Source organism: Salminus brasiliensis, chromosome 17 (assembly GCF_030463535.1).
Source record: "Salminus brasiliensis chromosome 17, fSalBra1.hap2, whole genome shotgun sequence".
In the NCBI taxonomy this organism is placed as follows: Eukaryota; Metazoa; Chordata; class Actinopteri; order Characiformes; family Bryconidae; genus Salminus; species Salminus brasiliensis.
The window spans coordinates 32430109-32455537 of NC_132894.1; the positions used below are offsets into that span (position 1 = coordinate 32430109).

Genomic DNA, 25429 nt, shown 5'->3' on the forward strand with positions numbered 1-25429 from the left:
GCAGTAGCATGAGTAGTGAGTGTGTTTCACAACACAGGCCTCAGGATGAGGGACATGAGGACAGAGAGAAGGGACGTATTCAAGAACAGCAGAGTGACCAAACCAGCGCTATTCCCCTTGAGACGGTCTCTGACAGGCCCGTCCTGAAGAGGAGAACAGCTAAAACAGCTCCAGTCAGGACCTGCTGAAACAGCACTGCTTAACAGCATACATAAATACACACACCCAGACACACACACACACACACACACACACACACACACACACACACACAAAATGCCCTGAATGGCTCAGTGGTCTAATGTGCTACCACAAGAGTTCGCCATCAGCAGCCAGAGTCAGAGAGAGCACAGTTAGCCGAGCTCTTTCCGGGTGGGTACACGGCCCTTTCTTTCCCCTCATCACTCTTAAGCGATGTTGGCCGGCCGCTGGTGTGGTGGAGCTAGGGACCCGGCTTTTTCCTCCGAGCGAGTCGGCTGCGTTGTGATGCAGAATCGGCGGCAGCACTAAAAGAGCCGGTGGCTGACTTTGCATGTATTGAAAGAGACAAGTGTTACGTCCTCACCCTCCAAGTGTCTGGAGCACTGCTAGGAGGAGCTCCGAATGGGTGGGTTCCTTGGCAGTTTGTCCTGGAGGGAAGGTTGGTACTACTACTTTGGAGAAGCAGCATTGCTGTGAGGACTTGATTGCATTCAGCAACAGGAACATTAGTGAGGTCAGGCTGTTGGATGATCACCACCCCACCTTATCCCAAAAGTATTGGATGGAGCACCATCACCATCATCATCATCATCATCATTCCAGAGAACAGAGTTTAGTCCTATTCTATCAGCAACACTTCTCTACAGGGACTTGACCAGCTGTGTGTGTGTGTGCACATCTGCGTCAGCAGTGGGAGCGTCGTGAAGTAGGTGAATGCATTCATTAGAAGGGGTGTCCACAAACTTTTGGACATCCGAGTATACACATATACACACACCGACACACCCACGCTATGCTGTGTGCATACACACAAATAGAGGGAGAGAGAGAGAGAGAGAGAGAGAGAGCACGAGCTGCTGTGCAGTGCAGTAAAATGAGTCACCACAGAGGCCAACTCAACTCGTAAATCCCAGCTGCTCCATCCTCTACCACAGACTCAGTGCTGGAAATACCTGCAAGCCGAGCTCTAGGTGCTTAACACATGCAGAACACCAAGCACTGCTGTGGCCGATCTGCCTACGATGCTCTGATGCGAGTGCTGTGCCTCAGTGCCACACATACGCAGCCACTACTGACCAGCGGTCAGGTCTGAACACACTTTACTATTAACACATTAACATGAGGGAAGACACAGCTCTGCGGTACTAGATACTACCCGAGTGATTTAGTCTTTAGTCACCAGAACAGGACCAGTGCAGGAGTTAAACACACTAACAGTGCGTTGGAACCCCCACTGGGGGTTTACAGCCTGGCCTCCTTTACATGCCATCTTCTGCATGATCATATGGGCCTGCTGAAAAGCATGAGGAACATGCTGGCTACGAGAGCAGTAACAAAGAGAGCCAACAGCCAAAGGGGGAAAAAACGCCAGTGCATAGGAGCCATAGTGTTCATGTCTTGCTGTCACCGCAGCGTTTCCCACCTTTACACCAAGTTCATCTCCTCTGGAAAGGAAGCGAGACACAAAACAAATCTGGCCTGACCACCAGGAGCCAAACACTGGACACAAGTCCACCTGCAGATGCAGTGCTCGACCTCCGAGCCAAGCACCAGTAGAGGCTAAATCAGAACCTCATTTGATGCCTTTTTATTTCAAGCAGCTTCTGACTCAGTGATGCACAAATGCCAAACAGATCCACACACCATTAACGCAGAGCTTAACGAAGCCCTGGCCTTTATACTGTTCATTTATAACGTTTCATATAACCCATTTGGAGATTACGCATCATGCAAATGAGACTGGGAAGAATAACGTGCTATTGTATCGGAGCTCCGGCTAGTTTAACTCAAGCTTAAAGGGGAACTCGCATTTTTTAAAATTTCCTCAATATTTCAGATGAATCATGGTCATTTTATTTTCCATCCGAATTGACTAGTGAATCTACAGGTGTGTATTTAATGTTGACACTGGTAACATAGTGATAAATCTGAAAAAATAACACTTATTTGTGAATATTTTGCCTTCCAATGCCTCACCATCATGAAATGTGTGTATGTATATATATATATATAATTATTATATATATATATATATATTCCAGGCCAAAACCTTGAACACGATCACAAAACAATGTCAACAATGTCTCCAAAACGCAACCATTTCTAGTGACAGCCCGTGGTTAGACGTCTGGTTCCCAGCGCTGCTGATGTTAACAACAGTGATTCTGCAACATCTAAGCATTTCACACCAAATCAATCCACACAGCGGGGTTTACATCCAAATGCTTTATTTATGCAGGCAATTTGATAGTTGAGCTAAATTCCCCTTTAAATACTCCTGCAGGATATCAAATGCCAGATCTATGACAGGGCACAGCAAGGGCACTCAATAGGCTTCACATGCAGCCTAGTTTAACAACACACAATGAAGTGAGCTAGTGCTAGGGTACCTTACCCTGTACACCTTACTATGACTTCCACACCCCCCCTAATATTCAGATCTAATCTGATCTAGTCCCAATCCAAACTCAACTTAGACTGCAGTCTAAAATAGAAATAATAAAAATATAAGGGTTGAGATTGTTTCACAATCCAGTTAAAGGCCTTAAAAGGAACGGCTCGTGCACTGGTTGTGTACAAGATCAACAGTTAGAGCATGGCTGGAATGCCATCACTGCTCCCTATCTCCCAGCAGTGAGACAGGCTGCTAGGCTTATCACACACACACACACACACACACACACAGTACGCATTGACGTACTGATCAGGAAAAGGTCTGGCTGCTGGAGAAAGATATGGATTAAGGCGGTCAAATCTAAAAAAAAAAGTTGAGCTCCATGTCAGGGCAGGTATTGCTCCAAGGCAGGCCCACAGCTAGCTTCAGGCCTACAGCTACGACAACAACAAGCAGCCCAGGGAGGCTGGAGGTCCAGCAGCAGGTTTAAGGAATGTGTGTGTGTTCACCTGTAATTCGGCCCGCTCCACCTCCCAGTGCGCCCTCTCCACCTCGAAACGGGCCCATTCGTGCTGCAGAAAGTGCAGGATCCCCGGGATGCTGTACTGCGCCCTGGCCGCCTCTCCGCCTCCCACGTCGCCCGGCTGTGGCGCTTTCCCTCCGCCGGGCAGCACCGAGTTGTTGTTGTTGTTAAAAAACACGCCGGGGCCCGCCTGCTCGTCCATGGCCGGGCCAGGGAGTGGGAGATCCGGTTCGCCCAGATTAGGCACGACCACTATTTCGCCCAGTGAGTCCTATATGTGCTCTTAAAATATAAATTAATCCGGTGGAGGGAATCGGAGTGGAAAACCGCTACCGACGGGTCGTCTGCTGCTGCTACTGCTACTACTGCTGCTGTTGCTGCTACTGCTGGTGGTGGTGGTGGTGCTGGTGGTGCTGGTGGTGGTGCTCGATCGAGCGAACTCGATGCGAAGCGGCCGTTGATGATGTCCGATTCGTGAATGAGTCGACTCTTTTGAGCTTTTGCATTAATCGGTCAAACCGATTCGCGAGTCACAACTGAATCAAACTTCCTTTGCGTCTACCACGCACTGTTTATGGTCGCGTTATTGGGATAAAATTCGAGTAATAATCATTTTATACTATACCCTCATAAAATCATAACATCAAGAATATGAACTGTATGTTTGTGTCCTTTTCTTCCTCTGTAGAGCGTAGTTGAATGAGACGTGCACTAAAGAGTCGAGTCTAAATCCATACTAAGAAGAAGAGCGGAATATGTCATGGTTTGGTTGGTTGAATTAGTTGACCTATAGCTATTTTGTGTCGTTCATCCTTCATTTGAATGCCCTGGATTACACAGGGGAAATGCGAGTAAAGTTAACAGGACTAGTGAATCAATGAGTCAATCAACTGAATCGGGCGTTTGTTTGTTTGTTTGTGTTTTAAACGAACAGCACAAAAGAATCGACTCGCTCCACTGACTCGTACTTCCCGTCACTGGCGGCCGTTGTTGTTTCGTGACGTCGACAGCGAGGCGCTTCACGCCCACAAACATAGCGTAAATGTTGACACGCTCCCTTCTGATTGGCTATAACGAAAGACTCCTAGAAAATAACCAATCGGGGACCGGTGTGCGATGACCTGCACGCTAAGCATGATGGAACTTGTAGTTTAACAGTTTCAACAGGCCTTTAGTTCGCTACAGAAGGTGACACTATTTTCAGAGCTGAGATATTACCTATAATCTTTTAATGCCCATTTAATTAACACCTCATTTATAATAATAAACGTTTATACAGGAATCTAAGACTGTAAATCTAAAATACTGTCACCTATTTAAAAGATTACTGTAATATAATTTAAATTTAATTTTAATTTTATAGCAAAATTATAATTTATTGTCTTCCATTGTTCTCTTCTAATTTATTTTTGCCTAATATTGCAGGCTGCTAAGAGTGCATCGAAATAAATGTACTTCCCATAGCATTCTATAACGCTTGCAACAAAAAGGCATGCAAGTGAACATGCCACAGATATTTTATTGTGTGACTGAGGAGTAGGGTGGTATTCCACCAAGCAGGATTTCTCAGTTTAGCCTCCCAGGAGGTTCATACAGGTATGTTGCAGGGACGTAAACATCATTCTTTCCACACACAAGAGAGCATTCACACCTTGAACCAGCATTGAATGGATGGATATGTTTAAAACCTCTCACACAGATAAGAAATAGGTCAGGGAATTAACTCTTTGCTTTTCTGCAACACAAAACACGTCGCACGTCCCTACGAACAAGACAATACATATCTAACTGTACCGCTTATTTATATTTATATACTATATATATATATATATATATATATATATATATATATATATATATATACTATATATCCTCGCTTGATTTACAGAATAGGGTACAGTAACCTAAAGCCACTCGCTAGTAAAAGTGCTGTTTATTTTGGGGTTGTGGGTTCGAGCCTCACTCTGGTCTTCGTCTGGTCTGGTTTGTTCTCCCATGTCTGGGTGCTCTGGTTTTCCCCAAAACAAACAGTAATTGTGAAAAAGTGTGTGTGTGTGTGTGTGTGTGTGTGCATATGTGTGTGTGTGTGATACCCTCCAATGAACTGGTGTCCTGCTTTGTGCCCAATGATTCAGGATAGGCTCCAGACCTGCTCTGACTAGTAAAAATGTGTAGACACATGCTCCATCATCCGACTTCTGGTTAGACTTGGTTTTACTCTGTAGGAACACCGTGGTGAGGATTTGATTGCATCCAGCCACAATAGGGCCAGGTACTGGAGTTTGATCATTAGTTCTGGATTACAAAAGCCACTCCAACTCATCCCTAAGGTACTGTAGGCCGTTCCACTGCAAACTGCAAAAGCCTAGTTGACGCCTGCCATTAGGCCTGGTCCTATTCTAGTGGTAATTGCTTTTTTTTTTTTTTTAAACATTTTTATAAATACATATTAGAGACTGTATTCATAATTGCTGAATTCGTCTGGACATTTCTGGACACTGTGAGTTCTGTTCGTACTGGCTGTGTAATTCTTGACCCACAGCAGTGCCAGTGATATGACCCGGTTTTGGTTTTGCTCCACGTAATTCTGGAAAAGCAGCATGGGAAGGATCAGGCCCGGTTACGTCACCGCGCCGTGCGCCTATTTAATTAGTGTTAGCTGCGCCTCGTGAGCAATCAGGCCGAGCGGGTCAGAGGCCGTGGGAAAGCCTAGGGGGAGAGACACACAGCGTCCAGCATGCCTCCTTTTGAGAAAACCCAGCACCCCAAGCCCTTCAAACAGAGGAAAAGTTTCGGTAAAGGTATTTTCCCGGCTCACTTGATCGTGTCCAGCGGCTCACGGTAGAGTTTAACCCTCTTTCTGCGTCTGTTTCCCCGCATGTGAACAAACAGCCACGAGAAAGCAAGAAGTGGCAGGAATCCGGACCAAGTTCCCAACCAAGGTTCCGGTAAGATATTCTCTCACAGACACACATACAGACAGTTCGCTGCTCTCTGGGTCGTCCTGCGTGATGTTGGAGTGTGAGCAGCTCATCTGCTTGTCTTGCAGGTGATCATTGAACGGTACCACCGGGAGAAGTACCTGCCTACCCTGGACAAAACCAAATTTCTCGTCCCACAGGAGCTAACCATGACCCAGTTTGTGACCATCATTAGGTGGGTTCACTCTCACCTCCAACCTCCAGCTCTCTGGTGGTCCTAGATAGAACTTGAACCTGAATTTGACTCCTGTGTTTGCTTCTCTAGCACTTTTCCACTTTTCCAGACCTTCTGGATGGGTTGCACCACCTTACCCAGTCCTGTATTTCTCTGCAATTATTAGCAACCCATTAATGCTTGTTTGAAGGACTGTTGGGTTCTGAGATCAGTGTGAAGCTGAAGGAAATGTGTGCTTTGAGGAAGCCAAAGGGTTAAAGTGTGGGGTTGTTGTTCATCAGGTCGAATAATGGTCTATTAAATATGTGGGACTGCTGATGTTGACTTCCACTCTTGGATATTGGTGCATTTGTCTTATGATGTTGGTTGCTGTGTCTTAATGGTCAAAATTTGGTATCACCTTTTGTGTAGGTGGGGTTTTGAGTCTGAAAAGTGAATCTGACTCTTATCCAGAGTGATTTGCATTTGATTACAGTTGGATAATGTTGCACCAGTAGGAGAATGTAAAAAAAATAAAAATAAATAATATTGTCCTATTGGTGTTAAATGGTGTGATTTTCTACCAGGGGAAACTGGACCCTAGAGTACTATGGTCGCCTTATTGTATTGTGTTTAGTAATGTCTAAGCTTAGAGGTATCTTTGAATTATTAGTCTATTCTAACTAGCTAAGGTTTCTTTCTTGGGTAAATAGCAAAGCACTTTGTAAGTCGCTCTGGATAAGAGCGTCTGCTAAATGCCGTAAATGTAAATGGACCCTCAATGAGGGTTGTCCCATCCCAGGGCTTCTTCTCAAATTTGCCTTATGTCTAAATATTTGCAAATCTGTATCCAAATCATTTGAGATCTCAGGTCAGATTTTGAGAAAATTAGTCAATGTCCGGGTTGGTGATCGTATTCCTGGTCTTCCCAGGCTGGAATGGGATAATAAGCTGGTGACCGTACCAGATGGCTTCTCTGTAGCTTATGTCCCTCTCACTTTGGAGCTTTATCAGCTTATTTCAGACCAAAACGATCAAAGAGCCAGACTTTCCATTCTGATACATCCAGGCTGTACCGAAGTTCAGCTGCAGTTATAGAAGTTGAGGGTGTGTGTTCGTTACCCTTTCCTTTTAGAGTTGCTTTAGGCTGCTGAACTCCACATGCCTGCACTCTTGGTCATCTTGCTTTTTGTGGCTGTTTTTCAGAAACCGAATGACCTTAATGCCGAGCCAAGCCTTCTACTTGCTCATCAACAACACGGGCATCGCCAGCATGTCTCTGACTATGGCTCAGCTGTACAAGGATCATAAAGACGAGGATGGATTTCTTTACATGACCTACGCCTCCCAGGAAATGTTTGGATGTTGGGAAGTGGGACCACTGAGATAGAAGATGAAATGTAGACTGTTGGGGTTTATATATTTAACCAAAAAAAAGAAAATCTGCACTTGGCAAGAAAAGATTGTTTCCTGTATTGGCTAGAACTGTAACCCTGTTTAATGCTTTTGTACATAGTGTTGATTTTTAAGACTGTGCCTTCTGCATGTATTTGTGTGTGTCTTTGGGTTGTGATGTATGTTTTAATCAACTAAGTAATAAATTGTGCCTGTCACTTGTTGGTCACTAGAGTGCGGTGTTGAGTCACACATGCAGAGCCAGCTGGGATCGTAGGGGGAGGCTGTTTATTAGTTCACAATTCCTGCAATAATATAATGATTGAGCTGCATCATCATTCAGAGCGGTTTGGTGTGAACTAGTAGGACTGACAACCAAGTGTTGCAAAGCTTATGACACAAATATAGCAGTTTCTCTTGCTCTCCATAAAGGGTATATATGTACCCTGAATTATTATTTTATTTTTTTTTGCCTTTATGCACTGCATGTATCTCTATGGCTATCTTGGGTTAGGTCACAGGTTTCAACCACTTCAACTCCACTCAAAACTACCATAAGTCTTGCTTTGGCAGTGTTTATCAGTACCAGGTTTCTCAAATCAGGCTTGGTGTTCCTCTAGAATGCTGTATCCTCCCCTTGTTTTCTCACACATGCATATGTAGTATTAAATTGGTGGTAAATCTGACCATATCTGATGATTGTGCTATGATGCCTTGCTGAATGTCTACCCTCAGGCTAGACCCAGGTTTCTTGTCTTGGGTATTGGGCAGTGCATTTGTAACCGCTTAATGCTTTCTGTGTTGTGGCTTTAAGAGGCATTAGACTCCCAAGATGTCAGACATTTGGGTGGCAGGGAGGAGGGCAATCCATAGAGACCAAGGCCTTGGATGGCTGTGGCATCACAAAGCAAAGGCCCTGTCCTGTTTCTCTCACTTGCACTCTTGTAGGGTGTCAATTTCTTTAAATTTACCCAACAAGGGTGCTTGAGTGCTCCCTAGAAACACTTAAAGCACTGCTCTTCAGATGCATCAGATTACACTTTGGTGAAGGCAGTTACCCATGTTTCACTGTGGTCCAGTGATGTTCCTTGCATAAACCTACCTAAAACACTGCCTTGAACACTAATGCCTTTCTCCTGCCCTTCCACTGCTTTGTAAAAGTGCACTTCCAGGAGGGGGTTAGTGTGAGAATTCTGGACAACACCAGACTCTTAATCTCCTGATGACAAGGCCAGTTTCTTGGACTGTTGAGCTATTTGTGAATAAGCTAGCTAATTTGTTCACCACACACATTTTGGACAAATCCTAGCACTAACTTACATTGGTCCAGTATTGGTCAAGTGTTCATCCAATCTGACTTTGGATGAAACTGCAAAACTTGACTCTACAAAAACACTGTGAAGGTGGAAGGTTATATTCAACAAAATGTGCGCAGCTTGCTAATAAGGCTAAAAACAATTAGTATGACAAATAACCCTGATTAGCATGACTAGTTTGCATTATGCTAGCTAGTTAACTGATAGCTGTGTTGGGTTATTTGACCAAACTGTCTGGTAAACTAACAGGTAGATGAGCTATGTGTGTTAATAAAGATCCAACAGATGGCGCTCTTGACCTATCAAAAAAGGACCTCCAGACCTAAAGGGAGAACTCCTGCTGTATGGACTTCAGAACTGTCATGGACTCCTGCATAGACTCACAGCTTAGCTCAGTACCTGCTAAGCTGTGAGCCAGCTCACCAGCTCAGTGAACGCAATAATGTTTTCAAGCAGTAATTTGTCCTCATGATGGTTCTCCAGTACTGATTCAGTCCAGTTTCAATACCTTGTGATTGCTGAGGGCACTAGGCCTTTCCGGGCCTTGTAGATGTGGAGGTCTACAACATTAAAATGTACATGTGTCACTTTCTCCTGTAACATAGGTGCTACATACACGTTCAAGAATAAAGGGGCTTTGGAGGACATTGCATTTTGGAGGATATTGCTCTTTTGGTTCCATGAAGAACCATATTTTGTAATAAAGATGTGTCTGTGTGAAGAACCTTTAAAGGTCTAAAGAACCTTCTCCTGGTGTAAAGGTTCTTCACCAATTAAACAATCCTCACACTCACAAATATGGTTCTTTCTGGAACCCAAAGTACTGCATCTATTATATTGGTCCAAGAATTCGAGAGTACATATGAATCGTGCCTCTTAACGTTGCAACGCCAACAAAACCGAGTGTCTGCCTCAAGTGCCCGCAGCCCTGCCTCTAAGTCCAAGGCCGTATACCTTGTTTCCTGTTATCTGCAGAAGTAAAGCTGTGATTCTGCTGACAAAGCAGCGTATTTGAAGCCATGTCAGCTCCATCCTCAGCCAAAACGAGTTGTTCACAGGCTGTGTTTGTAATAGTGCCATGGGGAATGGAAAGTTCCATTGAGTCAATAGTGAGACACATAAGTCTATTTGTGTAATGGTGTAAGAATCTTAATGCAGGGAGTTTAATGCACCATTGCAAAGTGCGACAGCAGACCAGCTCCGAAATCCAGATTCCGAAAGTTAATGAGGCCAGTCTTGCTTCAGGCTCTGCAAACGACCATTTGAAAAGCTCGGCGGACAGGAGGCTTCGGACATCAGCCGCATGAAACTGCGGTACCATGGGAGAAGATGCCTTTAAAACAAATTCAGTCATTTTTAATTCAGTGTTAAAAAAGAAATATTAACTGCAGCACCACCGTGTTAAAGGGGCCCTAGACTGTGAAGCTGTATTAGCTTGGCCGAGTTGAATAATGGAGAGGCCAGTAGACCTGTTGTTTCTCTTCTAGCAGAACCAAAACAGAGCTAGAGAATGGCCAAATACAACACAGTCTTGACTCGTTATACTTACACCCTACAAACGGACACTACGGAAAGCCGTAGTCAAAGCTTCAGGAGAATATGGTGATGCAGGAGAGCAGCTCATCACCTGCAGACTCTGCTAATGATAAAAATAGGGGTTGCTACAGGAATTAGGCCTCACGACCACGGAAGGGGAGCTCAAACTCGTCACGTACAGAGGCGAAAGCCAGAGGGAGCAAACAAGGATGCACACTAGGCTAAAAGCTAAGGCTAGCCAACATTAGCTGTTATCCGCTCCCTCTAAAACATGCGGACCACCTCAGCTGAACCAAACAGCTACCTAAAGCTAAACACACACCACAAGGGAAAGCACCTGCTTATTGTTTACTGGTAAAACTTGAGAAAGTGAGTTGGGGCAAGGCTAAAAGCTAACCGGCTAACAGCACATTTGAGAGGTCACAATGAGAAGACAGCAGCACTATCCAGTAAGACCTGGGAATCATTACACTGTTTTTGTTACAGTGTTAAAACTATAATATTGGGGTTCTGGAAGCCTTCGCCGGTGCCGTGCATTAGCCAATCAAAGCAGAGCTAGTCTCCGCCGCAAAAGGAACATTAGCGTGTTTTATTCTGAGGCAGGCCTAAAACCAGGCATGGGCTTGAGGGGTATAAAGCCCCCCAGCATTGACCTGTGGAGCAGTGGAGAACTGTGTTCACTGGAATGATAAATGATGGGGAGGTGGGGATGATGAGGTGGGGTGGTAATCATCTACCATCCTGACCTCATGAATGCTCTTGTGGCTGAATGCAATCAAATCCTCATAGCAATGCTCCCCCAGAATCTAGAAGAAAGCCTTGCTCCCTGGACTGTAGAAACAGTAACTCCAACAAAAGCAGAATGTGTGGATTATTACAGATATAAATAGCATAACATTTTATTTTTATTTTGATTTTACTTTATTGAACATTAATTATTGATTATTAATAATCAATAATTGTTGATTCTAACATCTCCACCTTAGGATCAGTGCATTTTACAACACTTTTGAACACGCTGGCCTTTCATTTGATGACTACTGCACCCTCTGTGACTCTCTCTTCCTGTCCGCGTTTCTAATAATGGACGCTGGGCTTGTCACGCTCATCAGAGTTGCTATTGCATTTGCCCTCCATGTCCTCTGGCTCTGCTTAGCCTTGGCATGCGAGTGTGTGGGCAGCTAATAGCATTCTGACAGGTGATGGCAAACCTGCTGCCCCCCGTGTGCCAGTCTGTAGACAAACACTTAATTGTCTCCGGTGCCAGCCGGGCACACACAGTACTATAATTAACAGGCTGCCAACACAGTAATGCCAACCCTTCAAAAGAGGGGCAGAGAGTGCACTGACAGTGATTTTGTGTGCATGTGCAAGTGTGTATGTGTGTGTGTGTGCTGCACTGTGACAGTCTCTTACTGGGGGGAAAGTAAATTATACACTCTGTGGTCTCTTACTTGTTGCTTCGAGGGTCCATCCATCTGTTCTTTGTCAGCTTTACCACATTCATTGAACCCGAGGCAATAGTGAGATTGTTCAGCTAAAAATAAACCAGAATTACAATCAGGCTTAATTGGCCAAGTGTGTTTGTACAGACAAGCAACAAGTGACTACTAGAGCTAGACCTTCAGCGTAGGCCGCAACTGTCCAAACGTGATGGCAGGGGTCATGCTGCCTGCCATCAGCAGCCTGAGTCTGAGAGAGCATAATGGGCCTTGGTAACTCTGGGTGGGTAGATGGCGTGCTCTCTTTCCCCAGGCATCTGCTAGCCGATGCATCAGAGATGGGACCCTGGCACTTTCCTTTCAAGCACATTGGTGGTCTGGTGACGTTGCTTCGGCAGCAGTTCGAGAAGGGGTGGTCCAGCAAACTATGGCGCCGCCACCATGATCCGAGGGTTGCATATTCAAATGCCGGGTCATGCTGCTTGCCATCAGCAGCCGGAGTCTGAGAGAGCACAGTTCGCTTTGCTCTCTCAGGGGTTGGTTGACAGCACTTCCTCCCCATAGCACTACTAGAGGGACATCACTCCAAGTGTGACGTCGGTCAGCATGAGTATGCTGGCTACCTAGCGATGCTGCATCAGCTGCAGAGGCATGTGCTAGTCTTCACCCTCCTAGTGTTGGGGGCATTGCTAGTGAAAGGGGGAGTTTACAAGAACAGGGACTGGGCAATTGGCCTTCCAAATTGGGTAGAAATAGGGGTAAAATTAGAAGAGATGGTGGCTGGTTGAGGAGGCATGTCTCAGTCCTCACCCTCCCAGTGTTGGGAGCGTTACGTGTGATATAGGAGAGTACTAACCTGCGGGTTGGGTAATCAACAATTAGGGAGAAATAATGTTACAGAAACAGATCAGGATAAAATCCACCTCTATGAAAATGCAAATTTCTCCTAGTTCCTTCCTGTGGGAGTCATGCAGCATTTGAACATTTTTTTTTACCTGTACGAGAGAAGCTTGAGAAATTTGAGACAAATTATATTCATTACACTCTTGTAACAGACCTCGAAGAGATTTGTGACAGTCCAAGTTCAATGTTTGTTAGCAGTGTTAGCCTAGCCCATCTCCCATTGTAAACTAAAGTAGCAGACTTAAGATGCTAAGTATTGTTTTTTTTTGTGGTTTTTATCATTTTATAACCTCTTAATAAGCCTCATCTCCAGAATTACACAGCTCGTTTTACATCGCTGTGCCTTTATGGCGGACATATATATGTATATATGTAAATTTGATCTGTTCTGATTGGTGGCCTTGCATTGTGCTTGCTTCAAAGTTTTAAGTTTGGACTAAAACAGATGCTGGAAATAACCCAGAATCATGTATTTCAAACTACTATAAGCTAAATGGGCAAATATATGTAAATGCTTTAATAGTTGTGACATCACAACCATGGTAAATTCCAAACGGGCTGTTTCTTGCAGGTTGGTTTCCATACATGGACTGCATGGACGAGGGAGTGACTGGCACATTTGGAAAAAGTTGTAAATCAAACTCTTTTAGTTAAAAAAAACAAGGGAAAATTGGATTTCCATGAAATGAGCTCTTTAAGTAGCTGTAATCTGGATCCGAGGTTTCGGTTAAGCCACTGACCTGCTGCAGGATCTGCTCGCGGAAGGCCAGTCCAGAGCTGTGTGCAGGGAGAGTCATTCATTAAGCCTCAGCGCTCCTGCCCGTCTCGGCTGGTACGGACGGAGACATTCTCTCTCATTAGAGCTCTTTCTTCTGGGGTTCCTTCCCTGGCAGCCACATAAAACAACCCTCTCAGGCCACTGGAACGCATCCTGAACGCAATCAAGCTGCCTGCCGTACATCATTTTAATTGCATTTTTGCTGGTACTATGTCAGCTCATTCAGTGGCTTTCCGTGGTGGAGAGGCCCATGACACAGAGCCGGTGACTCAAGGACCAGGCGCTGATTCAGTAATGGGCAGCCGCGATTCTGACCATCCTGTCCGGCTAGAAATGACTCTGTGTGATTCTGGAACGGAGCCGAGTGGCGTGTGATTGAGATTTTGCTGAACCCAAGGTCCAGGAAAACATCTGTGCAGCTTGCACTACACTTAGTTCATGGCTGCGTTGTTACCAGGTATTTTCTGTGGTAAGCCACGACTGGCTAGGCCTTCAGTTGAGGTCAGAAACGTCAAAATTCGGCCAAGTGATTTCTCTGTCACTTCCTAATTATGCTGGTGGTTAACCTGACTTGTTAGACCTTCGTCTCTGCTCATAAAGTCCTAACCAATGGGGTTTCTTGTTTAGCTCTATATAGCTATAGATACTACTGAGAAAGGAAAATCCTGATTGAGCAATTTGCCATTTAGCATTTCACAAATGTGACCCTTTTGTTGCTGACCAAACCTTCGGACATGAGAAGACTAATACTGCAATACTTGTTTAACCCCTTTGACCCTGTATGTAAGCCCACACTTTTCACTCTCATCTTCAACTACAGTCCTATCAAAATTAACATCAATTTCATAGGCCCTACAGTACAACCCTGTGGGACTCCACAAATTATGTTAAGGCCAATGGTTGACAAATAATTCTCAGTGGTTCCTGCATTCCGATTAACACCTGAATAATACACACTTCTGTTGAATATTAATTTTTGTGAAAATGATAGAAATGTATTTTGTTGTTGTTGTTGTTGTTGTTGTTTTGTAATTCCCAGAAATGATTAGGCCTTCTTTAAAAAACCTGAAAGATCCGGAAGGTTTCTCATAAAGAACTTTGGGAATGACACCTGCACTGTAAATAAAATGAATTAAAAGGTACATTTTATTATAACATTTTTAAAAAGCTTAATAGCTGTATTTTTTATCATTAAACTGACATTTTACCTAATATTTTAAGTTTTCCGAAGAGAAGTGTAGCTAAAAGGTATTTGTTTAAAACAAATGATTTAGAAATATGATTTTGTAATTTTGAAATATTTGCACTATTTTATTGAACAGTGAAAATTAATTTGTAGATTAAAACAAAAATTAATTTGTTAATCTCTATGTAAAGGTGCATAGAAGACAAGCCAAAAGTGTGGATGCAACATTAAAGTAAATGTGATATAAATAAGAATATAATAATAGCAAAACCCGTCACCCTCACAGTACAGGTGGCATCGCAGAATAGGGGGAGTCCTAGCTAGTGGGTGGAAATTGGAAATGACTACAGTAGGGAGAAAACTGAGAAACATCCCCCCAAAAATGAAAAAAAGACCACTATAAACTACACCAAATAATCACCAATAACTTAAGTGTTTAAAATGCTCAGAAATCCACTAAAACCAGGCCAGTAAAAAGTAGAAAGTGCAGTAAATGGAACTGGTGACTTCTCTACTTCCCTCTGCTCGCAGCAGTGTTTTCCTCCCGGGTGAATGTCACCCACAGTTCAAATTCAGAAAATACCACGGCGAGGCCTGCGTGACCTTTGACCCTGCCTGACCGGTTTCAGAACGTCCACTTGTTAAAAATTGATGAGGACCTTTCAGGTGCCGAAACCTCAGCGGAGGTGAGGCGAGGACATTAATTATTAACTCTTTCTCGGTGGAAATGACAGCAGCGCTCTTACATCACTGCTCCCAGCATGCCTCAGGCCTTCTCTGGAGCAAAGCCTCGTGGGTGAGGTTGGGGCTGCAGATTTTTTCTCTTTCTTTCTTTCTTTTTTTTTTTTTTGGACGAGTCACTTACGTAGTACAAAGATGAATATTTCATAATCATCCCTCGAGGTCTGCAGAAGGAACACATGATTATTTAATGGCTGCTGGGGTTAAATGAGACATTCTGTGGAGTTAAATGGCTCATCAGCCGCTCGGCTTTCTGGCGCTTGGCCCGATCGTCAGTGAGCCGCTGCGCTGCGTCGCACTTCGTAATTAACAGCAAATTCAGGAGAAATGTTAAACAATTAAACACTGAACAAGTTCCATGGAAGCGCTGAACATTTCGGCACACTTTTGAAACATAATCGCTGTGTGTGTGTGTGTGTGTGTGTGTAGACAATGTTGGTAATCGCAGCCCCTTGATAGAGTCGGTTTCTGTGTAATTGTGGATGACGTCTGAACACGAGCGCCACTGCCGGAGCCTGAGGCCATACTTCATATGAGCCGCATTAGATTACTGAGCACGAACAGGAAATGAAAGACGTTCAGTAATGTTCACAACCAAACTAGGAGACGCACCAGAAGGTGGGTGGAGTATAAGGCCATCACTGTTGCTCGGTAAATGTTAGGGATATCATTGATTCAAATCGACCTTATCAACGAATCAGCATAATAACTTACATCAATTTGCATAATGATCATGTATAATATTTTATATTATTATTTTAACGTTATTAGCTGTTTTAAAAGGCCCATATTCTGAATTTGATTTTCTCCATTAAGTCCACATCAAGTGTTAGTGTGGGTTAATGAACCAAAACCAGCCATAATTCATTTCTATAAAATCATTTTACAGCCTCTCTTGATCCCTTAGAAGTAAATATGCTTTTTTAGGAACTGTCCCTTTAAGACTCTGTTCTGATTGGCTGCCTTGTATTGCATCTTGTTCAAAAAGTAGGTAGTCCAAGCCAAAACACTTCATATAATATTACCTTAAATGGGCGGGGCTAAACTGCTGTAGGCTGAATAGGCATAAGCATAGTTTGCGAATATGGACTGGACAGTAATTATTTTTTTTTAACTTCCAGAATCATGTTTTGATACTATATCAAAGTAATAAAAAAAATTCAGCATTTTATTTTATTTATTTTATTTCCATTTCAGATTTTTTAAATAATTCTATATTAAAGGACTTACTCCTCCTACTCCAAAAAATGGTCATACATGAAACAATACCTAGATAAATTGTTTTTTTTATTAGCCAATCATTTTAAAGATTAAACAAAAACAAAAAAAAATAGAACAAAAAAATATAGAAAATAATGATAATCTTAGAATAGATCATGGGAAATATTAGAATATCAACCAGAAATAAAAAGGTTTGTACTTTCTTTTACAGTACAATCAGGGTAGCCCCTCTGCTGTTCTATATAGGGTTCTATAAAGGTTCTCCCACTTGCAATAATAGTGGTAACATTGGTGCTATGTGGAACTGTTTGTAAAAGCTTCTATATAGAGGGTTTATGAGGGTTTAAGTACATGGATAACCATTTGACCTGGCAAATAAGCCTCTATGAGAATATAGATTTATTAGCAGCTGGAGTTAGGACAATTCTAAGGGCCTGTGATTGACAGGGGCCCTAAAATTGTATTAATTAGGCAGAATTGTTAGAATTGTGCCACATTTTAAAGAGTGTAGCCATATAAAGTTTGTAGATCTTGGTATATTTGGGAAAATACACTAAGCTATTGTTTGTTATTGTTCAGTGATCCTGCTTTTGTTGGAGTAACGGTCCTCTCTCCTGTCCAGAGAAGAAGGGCATTAAATGGCATTCAGCAACAAGAGCGCTAGTGAGGTCAGGATGTTGGATGGTCACCTCATCTCATCCCAAACTCTCCAACTCACTCCAAATGTTTTGGCTGGAGCACCATCATTATTCCAGAGAACACAGTTCTTCCACTGCTCAACAGCTCAATGCTGGGGGGCTTTATACCCCTCTATCCCACGCCTGACATTAGGCAGCAAGGGGGTTAGATCTGTGTTAGCAATGGGTGCAACTTGAAGTGGCTTAATGCCTTCATTAGAAGGGGTATCCACAAACATTTGGACACACAGCAAAGGTCTCCTGGTGCAGTTAGCTTGTTAGCACACCCCAGGGCTCGGAAACAGAATGGAAGAGTACATTTCTGGGCTGTGTGGCATAGCTGGAAATGTCATCCACTCTCGCTCACACACACACACACACACACACACACACACACATTCTTACTGCAGTGACAACAGTCAGACGCTGACAATTCAGTCTCAGGGCTTTGCTGGAGGCCGTATGAAGTGAGCAAAACCATTCTGTGGTCGGAGGCGTGCTAGTCAAACTGAAACCATGGGGTAAACACATTTCTGGCAGTGTCCACCTCAAGGGGGCACTGTTGCTTCAAGCTGCAAAGGTCAATAGCTGCCATGCTTTCTTCTTACTTCTCCTTCTCTGTCTGTCTGTGTCTCTCTCTCTCTCTCTCTCTCTCTCTCTCAGTGTAACTTTAAGCCTCCCCCGGTATTAAATTTCACTGAGAGGCATTGCATGTGAAAGCGACCGTGTTGTGCGTGTGCTGACCTCAGAGGAGGCCCTTTGTCTCCATTTGGAGCGCTGCTGGTCACATGGGTGAGCAGCTACAGTAGATGAACAGCTTTGGCCTGGCCCTCCCCTCGTGACATGGGCCCTCGAGCGGTGACAAATCACTCCCGACGTCATCGAATCCTCCTGTGAAAACGAAAGCGGCGAGCCTCGCTGGGCCCCATCGCCACTTACAGGCCTGACATGCTAATAGCCGCAGCTAATGCGTTCGGCTAATGGATATGGGTCAGAGTGCCTCTCGCGTAAAGGTGTTGCTCTAAGCGAGCACTTCGTGTGCTGAAACCGGATGCCTTGTTTACGCCCGAATTCGGGAAAGGAGGAGGGGCACTGGGATGTCTCGCCTGACCTCTGACCTTTTATCCGGTTCGAGTCGGATTGTGAGATAGGAGGAGAGGATGATGGCCAGGGTTGTAGAAGTGGAACTAGCATTGGAACTGGCTTGACATTTCTAGCAGTGATTTACAATATACCTAAATACACCTACAAGTAGCGAGACGTGCCCCGGTATGTGCGCTTTTGCTGGATTTGGCCATGACCGTGGGACACAGCCAGAATACTTTAAGCACTTCTCATCATGAGTTGTGTAATCAGAGGCTGTGACTGAAATGGATCCCTACCCCTCAGTAGTGGTTTAGTTTTAAGATCTGCCGCTTTGCCATCAGCAGCCGGAGTCCAAGAGAGCACAATTGGCCTTGCTCTCTCCAGTTGACTAGACGGTGCTCTCTCTCCCCTCTTATCTCTCAAGCGATGTTGACTGGGACAGGCGTCTGCTATCTAACGGGTGGGTTAATTGGCAGTACCAAATAGGCTTTTTTTTTTATCAGATTTGGTGAGAAAATTAGATATGGGGCACTTTACCTGCAGTCTTAGTCTTAGAGACAGTTTCCAGGACAGGGAGCAAGCCTAGACTGCACAGACTGCACAGCATTCTGAATGGAGAATCTCCATTGTAGAGAAAATGTACGCCTTGTCCAAGAATCTGACCCATTAAGTTTAATCTCCTGAATGAAATCTTCATGGTGAAACCCTCTAAATACAAGCTTCTCAGAAGCTTTCCTTCCTGGCTATTTTGAATGGCTGTGCCTGATCTGGACCTCATTGCCTCACTTAATACTGGCAGAGCTGACTGGCATGTGGATCCACATGGTGTCGCATTCTGTGTTATGGCCTATTCTTTAATGGACGACATTTTAATGCACAGAGGTGTTAGCATGCTGTTAGCCTGTATTTTGTATGTATTTTGACTCTTTAAGGACCTTTTTAAGGATCCAGTGATATCCGTATGAACCGAATCAGGGTTGGAACACTGTTGTTAACCACAGGGTGCAATGGCTACAGTTTCAAACGCACCATTTATTTTTCCCAAATAGAAAAAAATCCTGCTTATATCCGACGTTCTTTACACAAGCACGGCTTAACTATGAAAAACATCAAAGCATGCTATTTGAATTTATGGAAAATCATAAATCTGGGTGTGCCAATTATAATAATGCAAATTGCCACGTTCCCATCCAACAAACTGAGACTTGAGATTCATTTTAAAAAAATGATATTCCATATTTGATGGCTTTAATAATCATAAATGAATTAAATCGCTTATGTAAATGAGCTCATTTTCAAAATGGTAAAATGGCTAGTAGCAAACCTACATTTTATTGACTTTAGGTTTACATTATTTCATAAAAGATCAGCTTCAGAGCCTTTATTTATGGAGAACCAAGCGATAGCACAGTTTACCCACCGATCCAGACACCCCGTAACGCTGAAGGCAACCTCTCTAGCACCAATACAAGCTGGATTAGCATGCGCACAGTCTCACTACACTCAGCTCCTTGTGCTCAGTAGATAAAAGGAATGCCCTATATTTTTGTCCTGAACCGCCCAGGGTGTCCCAGGGTGGACAGTCAGGATGATGAGAGGATGTGTGACTGAATGGGGACCATTTGTTGTTGGAGAGGGAGCGAAAAAAACAGAAGGACAGACATCAAAGGTGGGAAACACGAAGTCAAGGCTGCCCCTTTCATAATGAGGTCATTATGATAGTGTAGGTTTTCTTTTCAGGTCAGGGGTCAAGGATGGCTTTCATTTTGACCATTTCCTCAGATGTGCTCAGCACCAGGGCCAAAAACAAAGCGCTAATAGGAGCAGGATGCCATGCAGTGACTCTGGGTCATTTGATATGGTGATTCAGCAAAGAGGCAGATTATTATATGTGGTGATGTAAGCTCTGGTCCAGGACTGTCTTCCCCCTCACTGTAATAAACCCAGGAGTATTACAGGAGACGGTGAAGGCAAACATCAACCAAAACTGTCTTGTTAAGTTAAGCAGCCTGGACAGTAACCAGAAACAGAGGTACAGTACAGGGATGACCTGGAAACTGACTAATTTATGCTAGAAAAAGAGAAACCGGACCGTGAGCGAGCAAACCTTGCAGAAAACGTTGATAGTAGGGTGACCTGCTCCTGAGTGATAACTATGAGCAGAAACTGGCCTCAACACACTTCTACAGTACGGGGGAACCTCTCGGGGGAACCTCTCGGGGGAACCTCTCGGGGGAACCTCTCGGGGGAACCTCTCGGGGGAACCTCTCGGGGGAACCTCAAGGTCACAAACAATACAATTCTCACCCTCAAATGGTTGCGTGGAGGCTCCTTAAATATCACCCAATCCCAGGTGTAACACGTGAACACAATCAACATGACTCGACACACTGAATCAAACATGAACATAAACGAGGAGGAAGTCCTTATTTGGGCCTGTGGGCGGCAGCTCGGAATCGCCCCGGGGGAGGGCGCAATACAGAGGGGCTGACACCTATGAAAGTCAAAATTAGGATTAGACTGTTGGAAATCCAATGTAATGAGTAAAAGTACAATTATTTAACTCCAGTAATACTGGAGTAAAACATAACTTCATAGCAATTCAAAACTTTAAAACAATTGTTTGGATAAAAAGTACTTAAATAGTTACACATCTAATGTAAGAAGTAAAAGTACAAGTACTTAAATACTTGAGTAGATGTGTTTCATTTTGTAGTCATGAATCTAATGTTTGGATTAAAAGTACGAGTATTTAAATACTTCAATAGATGTATTCTATTTTGTAGTAATGAATCTAATGTAAGGAGTAAAAGTACAAGTATTTAAATACTTGAGTGTTTAATTTTGTAGTCAATTAAAATATTAAGAATAAATGTAATGAATTAAAGTACTTAATTTCAATGATACTTGAGTCAAGCATAAACTTCCAAAATATACTAAAGTACAGAAATGAAATACTACTCAAGTATTTTCCATCCCAAACCTAGGAATTGTTTGGGGAGAAAAATACCTTAATAGAATAAATAGTATTTTATTTTGTCGTCATTCATCTAATGTAATGAGTAAAGGTTCCAGTACTTAAGTACTTTACAAGTTGTGTTTCATTTTGTAATTAGTTAAAATATTAGGACTAAAACATTAGACATGTAATGTAATGAGTAAATGTTATGTAATGAGTAAAAGTAAATACCTGAGTATGTGTATTTTACTTTGCAATCTATTAAACTATCAAGATACGAACGTTGGAAATCTAATATACAGAATAAAAGTACAAGTATTCAAGATGTGTCTGATGCAGATGCACACACAAGGCTTGTCTAGTCCCTGTAGAGAAGTACTGCCAATAGAATAGGACTCTCTGGAGCAGATAAACATGAATCTGTTGGCATCATGCTGCCTAATGCCAGGCCTAATGCCAGTAGTGGGCTAGAGGGGTATAAAGCCCTCCAGCATTGAGCTATGGAGCGGTGGAAGAACTGTGCTCTCTGGAATGATGGTTGGTGGAGCTCCATCCACTACTTTTGGGATGAGTTGGGGAGTTGGGGATGATGAGGTGGGGTGCTGACCATCCTACATTCTGATTCTCATCTAGTGCTTTTGTCGCTGAATACAATCAAATCCTCACAGCAATGCTCTTCCAAACTTTAGTAGAAAGCCTTCTCTCCTGGACAGTTGAGAGGAAGGTTATGCCAACAAAAGCAGGAGAAACTCTGTTTTAATACACTTGATTTTGGAAGAAACAGTGAACAAGCAGGTGTCCCGATACTTTTGTCCATTATATCGGCGTTTTATTTTGGTGAAAGAGGGAAATTGTGACCATCTGATATGTGACTGAACCCTGACTTTGAACCCCTGAGGCCTAGGCTTAGTAGGCCTTTTTTGGGTCGTGTTATACACTACTTCCTATGAGCAGCTCCTGCCTTTAAGGCTAATGCGTCGGCGGCGAAGTTACGAGAGCGAGGAAGTAAAGAGTGTTGGGGTTTAAGGGGTTAATCCATTATGATGGAAACCTCGTTGGCACCTCGCCTGGCTCCCAAACAATTAAACACTGCTATTTCAGTCAGCGTCAGGTTGCGGCTCACATTGTTCCTGGCCTTTCTTGCCAGCTCTGGTGGAGATATCCTTCAGCAGGGCTGGAGGAGGACAAGTAGGAGGGAGGACTTGATGCAGTTAGGAAATCAGATATGACGAGCCGATTGGGACACAAACAGGAGGCTGAGTGTCCGTGTCTCCGAGACGACCGTATCCTATTATCCCCCACCCCGCGCCCCCCTCCACCCTATCTCTTGCTTTAGACTCATGATGTCATCCCGCTTCCCATGAGGGCAGCGTTTCAGATTTCACCATTAGTTCAATTATTTACAGTGTTTAATTGAATCTGTTGAGGTTCAGGAGAGACCTGCCATGATATGCCACAGCCCCCCCCCCCACTCATCCCCCCCTCCTTGACCACGACTCAGAAAAAAAAAGAGGAAACTAGATCCCTCCTCTGGCAGCGAGGCGGCCCTTCATGGACTCCCCAGCCACATCAATGATGCAAGAGCGAAGATGGAGGGCGAGCGCAAGCGCGAGAAAGAGAGCACGATTGTGTAACCAAGACATGTGCGACAGATGCCAGGGGAAGGAAACACTGAGTCGTCCGGCCTTCGTTCTCTGCGGTCCCTGACCAAGGCATTGTGTCAACCCAAATCTCACGCGCCCACACAAACACACAGCGAGCAAACACCCGGGTGCGCTCCCATCCATCCATACACACACGCCGCAACAGCAGCAAAGGTAAACACTCACACACACACACATACAGGCAAGTCCAGAAACAAACAGGTCGTGATAAACAAAGTAAGACTCTGTCATATACACAAGCACAGACACACTCATGCACGGCCCCAGACGAAGAGCCGCATACACATACAGTAACCTGGAATATGGTAACGATGGCTGTGTCAACAAACACAAGCGCTCATATACGCATCTGTTTGCTGTTTGCTCTCCCAATTTCACTCCGAAAATTTTTGAAGCCTTTTTGGAAGGCCTGAATGCCCTCCCCCCTCTTTCCACCCACTCGTAATCTCAGCAGAGGGCGTTCACCTTAAGCCTGGCGCACACTAGCAATTTGTAGGCCCGAAACAAACTACATACAAGGGTGCGAGAGCAGAGGCTTAGAGCTACGCCGACTGGGATTTGTGCGTAGTTGCGCTCAAAAATGCGTCACAAGCACATTTCACAAGCAGAAAAGGAAAGTAGTAGAAAGTAGGGATGCACCGGTCCAACCTTTTCAGTTCTGATACCGATACGTAAATCTTGCCTATTGGCTGATACACAATACTGATCCGATCGCATCAGGACTGACTTAAATACTTTACTATCTTTTTAAAACTACATATAATAAATGATCACAAATGTTAATGAACAACCTTTCTATTTTTTGTCACTAAAATGAATAATTGTGCTGGACCCTGAAACAGCGCTAACCTATATATCGGCCTAATTATCTATAATTACCCAATCCAGCTAATTTTGTTCGTATCGGGACCGATATCCGATCCTAGTATCGGATCGATGCATCCTTAGTAGAAAATCTTCTTCCCTGGACAACAGAGAGGAATGTTACTCCAACAAACGCAGGACTAACTCTTATTTAATACCTTTGATTTTGTAAGAAACAGTGAGCAAGAAGGTGTCCCAATACTTTTGTCTGTTATATTGGACGTTTAATGTTGGCAAGCGTTAAACGGTTAGCGGATTGTTAACCCAGAATGCAGCTGATCAACCGAGACATGTTTAGATATATGAAGTTTGCTACTTTAGTTTAGAACAGGAGATGCTAGGCTAATGTTGCTAATAAATACAGGACTTAGACAGTCACCAATCTAAATCTCCATAAATATGATCCCAAATCTTAGTATATTTGCTTCAGAAATGGTTTGAAAAGTAAAATAAATGGTTTATTATAAAAGCATGAACAGACTGAAACAAATAAGCTAATAGAGCTAAACTATCACCTGCATGATATATATATATATATATATATCTGTATAATATATATATTATACACAATATTATACAAATGAAGTCCAGTGTTTGGTAACAGTGTTAGCCTAGCCTCTTCTGTTGTAAACTAAAGAAGCAGAAACTTCTTCTGGTGGTTCTGTGGTATCTGGCAACTGGTAACCAAGACGTTAGCAGCAGTTTCTTTAAGTCCTGTAAGTTGGAGGTGGGGCCTCCAAGAGCATCATTGAGCCTTAGCAGCCCATTACTCTGTTGCCGGTTCATGGGTGGAGCACTTTTGGTAGGCACTGACCAGAGCATACCAGTTGTCTAGCCGTCACAATTCTCAACACATCACCTTCAAGAACTGACTGTTTGCTTGCTGCCTAATATGTAGACCCAGCTCTTTGATAGATGACACTGTAGCTTACTTCACCTGTCGGTGGTGCTAATGTTGTGGCTGATTGATGTATTATGGGAAATGGGGAAAATAAATGTCATATATGTTGTGTAAAGTGTGAAGGCTTCAGACCTGTAATGTGAATGCAGCTGAAATCTCCACCAGCCCATGAGTGGGAAAAACCTGCCTCTGAGATTTATTCAGCCATCAAGCCCGTAAAGCCGCCCCCACTCGCCTTCTCCAACGCCATCCAGCTCCTTTTAATCTTGCAGTATTTTCCTTCACAATCTGACAGCTGGTTACAGATGAAAGAAGTGGGGCAGAAAGCACAGATTTCAGTTCCGTTCGGTTCAATTCAGCTCACTTTCAGTTACGTGTGAAAATCCTATCATATACGGCCCTGTCGACAACCAGCTACCTTCAAATAACACGAACACATCCCATAATATAATATAGGCATCTAAAATATTTCATAAACAACCCACATAAGACCTAAATAAAGCCAA

The 25429-nt window shown here is 43.6% G+C and overlaps 2 protein-coding genes across 2 annotated transcripts in view; one reads left to right on the top strand and one right to left on the bottom strand.

Moving 5' to 3' along the window:
• Positions 1–3576, bottom strand: part of strn (striatin, calmodulin binding protein) — a 49940-nt gene extending 46364 nt beyond the window's left edge. Inside the window, exon 1 of the mRNA XM_072660683.1 lies at positions 3106–3576. Within this exon, the coding sequence (XP_072516784.1) occupies positions 3106–3321 (216 nt within the window). The 5' untranslated portion in view covers positions 3322–3576. The remainder of the gene's footprint in view (positions 1–3105) is intronic.
• A 2233-nt stretch (positions 3577–5809) lies between these two features.
• Positions 5810–7856, top strand: map1lc3c (microtubule-associated protein 1 light chain 3 gamma). The gene is made up of 4 exons (XM_072660430.1): positions 5810–5914; positions 6012–6067; positions 6169–6275; positions 7461–7856. The coding sequence occupies exons 1-4, from the start codon at positions 5857–5859 to the stop codon at positions 7642–7644; spliced, it is 405 nt and encodes a 134-aa protein (XP_072516531.1). The 5' UTR covers positions 5810–5856; the 3' UTR covers positions 7645–7856.
• The last annotated feature ends 17573 nt before the right edge of the window (positions 7857–25429 follow it).

Excerpts from the sequence above, each read along its gene's own strand:
- map1lc3c (XM_072660430.1), top strand. The coding sequence starts at position 5,857 with ATGCCTCCTTTTGAGAAAACCCAGCACCCCAAGCCCTTCAAACAGAGG. Across the intron at positions 6,068-6,168 it reads AGTTCCCAACCAAGGTTCCG|GTGATCATTGAACGGTACCA; the intron begins GTAAGATATTCT and ends CTTGTCTTGCAG. Across the intron at positions 6,276-7,460 it reads CAGTTTGTGACCATCATTAG|AAACCGAATGACCTTAATGC; the intron begins GTGGGTTCACTC and ends GCTGTTTTTCAG.